Source organism: Canis lupus, unplaced genomic scaffold (assembly GCF_011100685.1).
Source record: "Canis lupus familiaris isolate Mischka breed German Shepherd unplaced genomic scaffold, alternate assembly UU_Cfam_GSD_1.0 chrUn_S1648H1841, whole genome shotgun sequence".
NCBI lineage: Eukaryota > Metazoa > Chordata > Mammalia > Carnivora > Canidae > Canis > Canis lupus.
In genome coordinates this window covers 69415-78556 of record NW_023330492.1, presented here as the reverse complement: position 1 = coordinate 78556, position 9142 = coordinate 69415, and the positions used below count along the sequence as shown (strand labels likewise).

The following is a 9142-nucleotide window of genomic DNA, read 5'->3' as shown; positions in this document are numbered from 1 at the left end:
ACTTGAGTTGAGGAGAAAGCCCTGGTCCTCATATTATAAATGTTGGATATTAAAAATAATGATATGGAAAAAAAGAACATTCATCCAATTTATGTGTACAGTTGGTCTAGGGAGTGACCAATACGCAATCTCTTCCTCTGGATTCTTGCCAGAAATTCTCCAGCTGTCACATCTTCCTGCTAAAACACCCTGCAGGTCTGCCTCTTGTGCTCTGAGGTCAGTGGCACACAGACAACCTCAAATGGCAGGGCTCCTGCAGACCTGTGTCCATATGCGGGGAGGACAGACTCTAGGAGGGAGTTCTTGCCCATGGGGTGGGGAGTACTAATGTTTAAAACAGGTGAAGGGATCCCTGGGTGGCGCAGCGGTTTAGCGCCTGCCTTTGGCCCAGGGCGCGATCTTGGAGACCCGGGATCGAATCCCACATCAGGCTCCCAGTGCATGGAGTCTGCTTCTCCCTCTGCCTATGTCTCTGCCTCTCTCTCTCTCTCTCTGACAATCATAAATAAATTAAAAAAAAATTTAAAAAAGGTGAAAACAGTGAAAGATGACAACGATGTTCAGTGTGTAACCTTTCCAGGAAAGCACACGAGGCCTTCCACATACAACCTGGAAAATCTAGCTCCCTGGGTCTTCAGTATTTCAGGAAATTGAGAGAAGGAGAGGGCTGCAACCAGGGTCATCATATAGGAGGAAGTTCTAAGCATCCTGTGCAGAGGAGGCCACTTGTACACGGCGACCCTTCATTCCACTGGATGTGACAGTGATGTCAGACAAATTGGTGTAGACACCACCTCAGTCCTGAGTGGCCCATGAAAATCCAAGGGATTTGTGGTAGAAACACAGAGATGGAGAGAGAGGCAGTGACATAGGCAGAGGGAGAAGCAGGCTCCCTGCACAGAGCCTGATGGGGGGCTTGATCCCAGGACTCCAGGATCATACCCTGAGCCAAAGACAGACACTTAACCCCTGAGTGACCCAGGAGTCCCTCACACCAAGAAAAGAGAGTGTAGCCTAAAATCTATGCCACATTCAGGGGAGACCACATGTGGGGAGACTCGTCCAGATCATAGGAGGAGAGTGGTCAGAGCTCTCGAGACAGGACCTGTGTCCCATGGCCAACTGATCCCCATGTCATGCAGGGTGAGGTGGTGTCAGGATGCCAGAACACAGTTGAGACTTATTTCTGAGGGCTCAGGCTGGATCAGAGCTGGGAACACCACCTGGCACTGACTGTGACCTCTGCTCAGGGCTCACAGCTGGGACCTCCTGAACCGCACACCAGCCCCAAGCCCCTCCTCTGCCCACCCCCCCTGACATGCTCAGGCAGAGGGAACTGACCCAGAACCAGGGAGGGGTCAGAGAGCCGGGGTCTCATTTGCATGGAAGAGCCCCTCCCTCTCTCAGAGGATGAAGAGGAGAAGGGAGAGATGAGGGGAGGCTCTGCTCAGCTGAGGGGCCACTGAAGACAGGATCCATGATGACCTCCACCATGGGCTGGTTCCCTCTCATCCTCACCCTCCTCGCTCACTGCGCAGGTGACTGGATGTGGGACAGGGCGAGGGGCCCTGGGAGGACATATGCAATCCAGACTCCAGCATCACCCTGTCTATTCTCTCCTTCTTGCAGGGTCCTGGGCCCAGTCTGTGCTGACTCAGCCGGCCTCAGTGTCTGGGTCCCTGGGCCAGAGGGTCACCATCTCCTGCACTGGAAGCAGCTCCAATGTTGGTTATGGCAATTATGTGGGCTGGTACCAGCAGCTCCCAGGAACAAGCCCCAGAACCCTCATCTATGATAGTAGTAGCCGACCCTCGGGGGTCCCTGATCGATTCTCTGGCTCCAGGTCAGGCAGCACAGCAACCCTGACCATCTCTGGGCTCCAGGCTGAGGATGAAGCCGATTATTACTGCTCATCCTATGACAGCAGTCTCAGTGGTGGCACAGTACTCCAGGCGTGTGGGGAAGTGAGACAAAAACCCACTTACCCATCTGCAAAGTGAGTGAGCGCCCCAGCAGCTGCCTGCTTAGGATTCCCCTGGGTTTCTGCTCATTCTTCAGTTGATGCCCTGAACACAGGTGCATCTTGGGGACCTCCTGGAAATGGCACCTGCTTCATCATCTCTGACCTCAGAGTATCTCAGAGTAGCCCATTGTGCACAGAGGGTGTCAAAGGAATGAGAAAGTTTTGCCTTTGGGATCAGGGACTGGTTCTTTTAGGCTAGAGTACATTCACTTGTCATCTTCTGATTTCTCAGTAAAAGAAACACTCTTAGGCCACGAAGCTATCATGGTCCTTCATCCCCATCCCTGTTCTGCTGATGCACATGTCAGCTTTTTTTACAGCTGGCAACATTATTGCCTTATCTTCAACCAGGTGATGATTTCTTCTTATTATTTGATGATTGCAAGGAACACATAAATCAATGCCACACTCAGAAATATAAAAGGTAAAAAAAAAGCTTTCTAGAGAAAAATTCCCACGTGAATGTTTATGGAAACTTTATTCATAATTAGCACCCCTGAAAGCAATAAAAAATATACACACTGATTTTTATACCAGCTTTTTATGAAATATCCAGACTTGAAGTAACGAAGATTTACTCCAACCTGATGTATAGTCGTAGAGTGTGATAGTAGTCAACATTTAAAGAAATAAGTTCTTAAGTTCAAAAACATGCATGAATATTAACTGCATATTTCTTCAGGATGAGATACCACCTCACACCAGTGAGAATGGGGAAAATTAACAAGGCAGGAAACAACAAATGTTGGAGAGGATGCGGAGAAAAGGGAACCCTCTTACACTGTTGGTGGGAATGTGAACTGGTGCAGCCACTCTGGAAAACTATGTGGAGGTTCCTGAAACAGTTAAAAATATACCTGCCCTACGACCCAGCAATAGCACTGTTGGGGATTTACCCCAAAGATACAAATGCAATGAAACGCCGGGACACCTGCACCCCGATGTTTCTAGCAGCAATGGCCACGATAGCCAAACTGTGGAAGGAGCCTCGGTGTCCAACGAAAGATGAATGGATAAAGAAGATGTGGTTTATGTATACAATGGAATATTACTCAGCTATTAGAAATGACAAATACCCACCATTTGCTTCAACGTGGATGGAACTGGAGGGTATTATGCTGAGTGAAGTAAGTCAGTCGGAGAAGGACAAACATTATATGTTCTCATTCATTTGGGGAATATAAATAATAGTGAAAGGGAATATAAGGGAAGGGAGAAGAAATGTGTGGGAAATATCTGAAAGGGAGACAGAACGTAAAGACTGCTAACTCTGGGAAATGAACTAGGGGTGGTAGAAGGGGAGGAGGGCGGGGGGTGGGAGTGAATGGGTGACGGGCACTGGGGGTTATTCTGTATGTTAGTAAATTGAACACCAATAAAAAATAAATAAAAAAAATAAAGAAATAAGTTCTTAAGTTCAAAAACATGCATGAATATTAACTGCATATTTCTTCAGGATGAATAACACATAAAAAGCTAAATTCCACATCATGGGAATTTCATTGTAATTTGGAAGATGTGGGTATCTAGAGGTGGCAAGGAGGCCAGTGATTGACAGCAGGTGGAGGAAGGAGGAGGGGGAGTGTGTTAGGCGACTCTATTCGAGGTGATGTCACTCTCCTACATGGCACTGTGAAGGCAGCCGCACCCCAGTGCTGTGTTGTCACAGCTCAGTAAACTGTACCCCAGGGTGACAGCTCCTTCATGCAGGCAGAGAATGTCTTCTAGAAGTCTGGGGTCCATGACAGCTCACAGGGAATATCATCTCATCCACTTCTCCAAGGAGGTGTGACCCTTGTCCCCAAAGGGGGAGGACAGGAAGGTGGAGACCTCAGGGAGTGTGAACAGGAAATTTGAAAAGGGAGCAAGGAAACTGCACGTGAGCCCCTTAGGATGACAGAGTGTGTCCCCTGGGCTGAGGGCTCAGTCCTTGTCATGTGTCAGGGCCGGGCCTGGAATTGAACCGTAACGTCCAAGGTCATAGGTGATGGTAGACATCGTTGTCCCTTCAGGAACAGAAGGTCCTGTGTTGTGAGAGTCTCAACCTCTCCATAGCAAGTGTGGAGATCGGACCCGCCCTTATGGTTCTGGAGACGATTGCCCTAGGACACTGGATACAGCTACAACACTGAATAGTTTGAAAACTAATGGTTGATTATTTATAAACCTGCAAATTACAGCACACACCTGGGGCCACAGACAGAGGTCATCGTAGAGACAGAGCGAGCTTGTATCCTCCACCCCCAGGAGAGTGGACAGAGGCTCAGCTGACAGAGGAGCTGGGGTGAGAGACAGAGACAGAGAGAGACAGAGACCAGGCCTCGAGGACCCACCTTGGAGTCCATGGGGGCAGCATCCCTGATGTCTTTGTCCATGTGCTCCCTGCCCTGGGGATGGTCCTGACCCCAAGCCTCACTCTAATCCTGGAAAAGCAGTGGAGCAGTGGGGACAGTAGGAGACAGTCGCCAGGAAGGAGCCACAGCAGGGGGTTCTGAGCCATTTGGAGTCATTAGGTGCAGCCTCAGGAGGGTGGGTGGGACCTGGGTATGGCCTGTCCTCCATGCATAAGGTTTGGGGACCCACAGCACTGGAGGCAGAGGGCTCTGATCTGCAATCCTCTTCCCTCATCTCAGCCAGTGTGGACCAGGACTGGGGCAGCAGGAGCCTGGAAGCCTGTCCCTCAGCTCCATGGGATGCTGTGCATCCCTTGCCTGAGTCTGGGCCCAGGTCCCACCTGCTGTCAGCCTCAGAAACCCTGAGCTCAGAGGGGTTACATTACGGGCACCAGGAGAGGACCTGGGGGTGGGGAGCAGTGACCAAGATGATACTTTCCTCCCTCTGGGGGCTGAAAGGTTGAGAAAGATCCCCAAGCTCTGCTGCCCTGTGGCTGGGATCCTGGGGCTGTGCATTTCAAGGCAGAGGTTGGGGTTCTCCACCCCATTTCTTCATGACCCCCATATCCCGGGCACTGCAGCCTGACCTTGGACATTCAGGTCATGTTCCTCCATGACTCCTCATTCTGCTGGGCTGTAAAGGTCTGCAAACCCCCAACACATGGTCACTGGCCTCAACCCTCCTGGAACATTTTTATGTGGGAGACGAGGAGGGGCATATGTCTTATCATTGACACCTGGCTCACCTCTGGGGACCTGGAGCAGAGGGGAAGACTAACATCACCACACACTGCAGGGATGATGCAGGGAAGGCCCCCTGAGCCAGCCTGGACTGAGGGACGCTGCCTCCTGGACATCTGTCCCCTGTCCCGTACCCAGGGAAGGGGTCCAGGGTACCAATCTAGGCTCCTGTCCCCCTACATGACACATACACCACAGGGCCTGCTCACCAGGGCTGCATACCTGCCTCAGGCTATGGGCACTGATCCTGACGCTCAAGGTCAGGGTCTCCCATTTCTGAGCTAGGAATTCAGTGTTTGTGCTCCTTCCCCAGACCTTCTACTCCTACATGCTCAGAGAAGCCTCTCCCTACCTGAGGCTCCCCTGCAGTGACAGCAGCACCTCTGAAGGGCCTGGCATAGCAGAGACCCCAGTTCACATAGTCCTCTTTCCCGCTTCCCTCCCCGCCTTCTCCTGGGACCACAGCCACCAGCATCCCCTCTGGATGTGCTCCTGCTTCAGGTGCTCTGCCCTGACACCTGGTTATCTTCAGTCCTGCCCTGTTCTGTCCCCCCTCCTATCCCCCGGGGCCACAGGTTCACCAGGTGGTGATGCTTTTGTTAAATCACCACCTCCCATCATGGTTTGAAGATCTTTATGCATTGTTTTAATATTTTAATATTTTCTTCGATGACTCTTTGTGCAGAACACCGCCACTCCTCTCTTGAGATTAATATGAAAGGCCGTCCCATGAGGAGCTCCCTAAATGTTCCATGGGTTAGGATAGGCTCAGTCTTTTGCAGGATTTATGTTTTGTAGACATTCCCCCTCTCACAGGAGTGCTTATTTTGTAAGGACTCTTCCCTCCATGTGGGAAGCTCTCAAATCACAGACGCTGTATCCATGTTCTTTACAGCAGACCATGCAGGGTGCTCCACCCAGTCCTTCAGGTCACTGGTGAGTGCTGGGATCACAGCTCTGGATGTTACCTTCAGGACCCTGAGGACCCTGAAAGGGACATGTAATCAGCAAAGGGCAATGTGCATCCCCTGGGCCCTGCAAGGGGACCCTCCCACCTGGGGGAGCCCCCCTGGCCTCACAGCTGGGCAGAGGCCGAGCTGCACTCTGGGCCCCTGGTGAGACCCAACAGCCTGGTTCCCTAAGGGCCTGGCAGAGTCTCCTGGGCAGGGTCCTGAGCGTTTCCCACAGATGCTCCCTCCATCTTTCCTATGTCCACTCTGAGGAGTCCCTGCCTTCAGCATCCTCTGTCCCCTGTTTTCCTGAATTACTGACCAGATGGAGTCAGAGAGAGACTGGAAGGGGTGACAATTTGCATAAAGTGCACTGTCATTTGCCGGGAGACTGTAGGGAGAATTAGACAAGCTTAACAGAGTGCAGCTCCATTCTTGGGACAGGGGATTTGTCAACATTGCCTGGACTCCTCTCCTCCTCCATTTCTTGTCTTTCTTCCCAGGAAGGGACATCATCTGTCTTCTGGGGGACCTTCCTCGATATTAACATCCCCTGGAAACTACCACCAAAAATTCCCCACCTCCTGGGAGTTTGTGTATCTACAGTTTCCTTGTCCCAGCCAGGGATGGCCCAGCTGTTCCCCCACCTCCCTCTGCATCTCCAGGAACAACAGCCAGACTCACATGAACCATGAGCAGTGGCTTCATTGTTGGCGGCTGCTACATATACTGGTTCCAACAGAAGCCAGGGAGTCCCCTTCCCCCCATATCTCCTGAGTTTCTACTCAGACTCAGATAAGCACCAGGGCTCAAAATCCCCAGCCCTGTTCTGGATCTGAAGACACCTCAGCCAAAGCAGCGCCTCTGCTCATCTCTGGGCTGCAGGGTGAGGATAAGAATGACTCTTACTCTACAATCTGGCTCAGTGGTCCTGGTCACAAGGACACACACAGAAGAGGATGAGGGGCAACACCCCAGCCTGCCTATGGCCTTGGACTTTGTCTCCCAATTTAAGATAACTTGAATACACACTAATTTTCCTGGAAGTAGATTTTGGGTCACAATATCCTTCCTCCTAGTTTTCTATTTACACATTTCTGAAGACACAGAAGAAATAAAAACTGAGAAGAAATAGATACAGAAATATTGTTAGTGATCCAAATTGAAAAATTAGCCTCAGTGTCCATTGAAAGATGAATGGCTAAAGAAGCTGTGGTCTATGTATACAATGGAATATTCCTCAGCCATTAGAAATGGCAAATACCCACTGTTTGCTTCAATGTGGATGGAACTGAAGGGTATTATGGTGAGTGAAGCAAGTCAACTAGAGAAGGAGAAACATGATATGATCTCATTCATTTGGGAATGTAAAATAGTAAATGGGGTTATAGGGGACAGGAGAGAAAATGAGTGGGAAATACCAGACAGGGAGACAGAACATGAGAGACTCCTAACTCTGGGAAACGAAAAAGTGGTGTTGAAAAGGGAGGTGGGTGGGGGTTGGGGGTGACTGGAGGAGGGGCACTGAGCGGGGCAGTTCACAGGATGAGCACTGGGTGTTATTGTGGTATATGTTGGCAAATCGAACTCCAATAAAAAATACACAAATAAAAGAAAAATTAGATCCTGTTGTCATGGTGGTCCTTTTCTCTTCCCATAGAACGTCTACTTTTATTATTTTAATATTCAGAACAAATGACAATCCCAGCAGTTTGAAAGTCCTACTCAGGGTGGACTCTGCCCTTCCAGCTGTCAGAGCAGAAACCTCCTCTTCTCTACCAGGCCTCTGCTCTCAGAACAGGCCAAGGCTCATTGAATCCCAGGTATGAGACACTAGGCTGTGGGGATGCTGGGTGAGAACCAGGCCCAAGAGGAATTCATGGCCCATAGCTGTGGACTTGACCCTCAGTTGTGACATCAGAGTTGTGGTTAGGAATGGGGGTTTGGGGGTCCTGAAATGTTGTAAAAACCCTGACCCTGCTCCAGGGACACTGGTTGAAGTAGTCCTGTGGATGTGACTTCCTACAGCTGACACCACTCAGGACCATGGTCATCCTCTGGGGTCCTGTTCCTGATCCCCCAGTGCCTGCTTGTGGCCTCCTCTCCTCTGGTACACAGTGGAGCTTTGCAATAGTCCTGGGTGGAGGAGTATGGCTTGGATGTCTAGGGAGGAGGAATCTGATCATTTGATGCAAAACCCTTTGCCTGTGAGGCTGTTGTGAATGTAGAATTTACCTTTTGTGGAGTGAAGAGAAGCAAAATGGGAGTTAATATAGGACAAGCTCTCTGGCAGAAGCCCTGAGTTGTGAGCTAGCACAGCCTTGACTGAGCTTCCAGGCTACAGCCTGACTTTCTTCCACAGACTTTGTCAGCTTGTCCTCCTTGACAAGATACTCACAGGGTCTCAGATAAGGGGGGAGTGAGACAAATCTCTGGACCCAAGGATCTTGTCTCTGAACCCCCATTCAGGAAGAAACTTATCTGGAGAGACTGAGCAGGGTGGGCTCTGCTGCACGATGATCTATGCTTCCACAGGAAACAGAAACATTCCAGTAAAGCGCATAGACCAAGAGAAATTGGAACATTCCAGGAGACACAGACATATAATGTAAAAGAGCCCAAGGCACCTCCCCTCTCAATATGGAGAAGATGAACAGGATGAAACACCGTGCTCCACCTAAACGTGCAGACTCCAAACATTCTTCCACACTCAGTTCTATCATCTCATTCTGTAGAGTGTGACCTTGTGTCACTACTATTATATCCACAGGGGATACACTGACCATAACGCTGGTCACAGACACAGTCTCCTCTCTCAGAACCATCTCCATGGGAACTTGGACCAGATCCTGCTGGCTATGCCCGACAACACCCCCTCTCTTCTCTTCTCCCCTCTGTTCCTCTGTCCTTTGGCTTTGGTCTCTCCCTCTGGCCCCTCAGGTCTGAGCTATGTCTCCACCAGGATTTCAGAGAAAACCAGAAATGATCTTGCTGTAGTTTCTAGTCTGAGGGGTCCAACTCTTGGAGGAGAATGA

The 9142-nt window shown here is 50.3% G+C and overlaps 1 gene segment (V, D, J or C); it reads left to right on the top strand.

The window, feature by feature from the left end:
* The first annotated feature begins 1387 nt into the window (after positions 1-1387).
* Positions 1388-2015, top strand: LOC119878465. The segment is given in 2 exon segments: positions 1388-1538; positions 1630-2015. Coding segments are annotated over 2 exon segments (432 nt in total).
* Positions 2016-9142: the final 7127 nt, after the last annotated feature.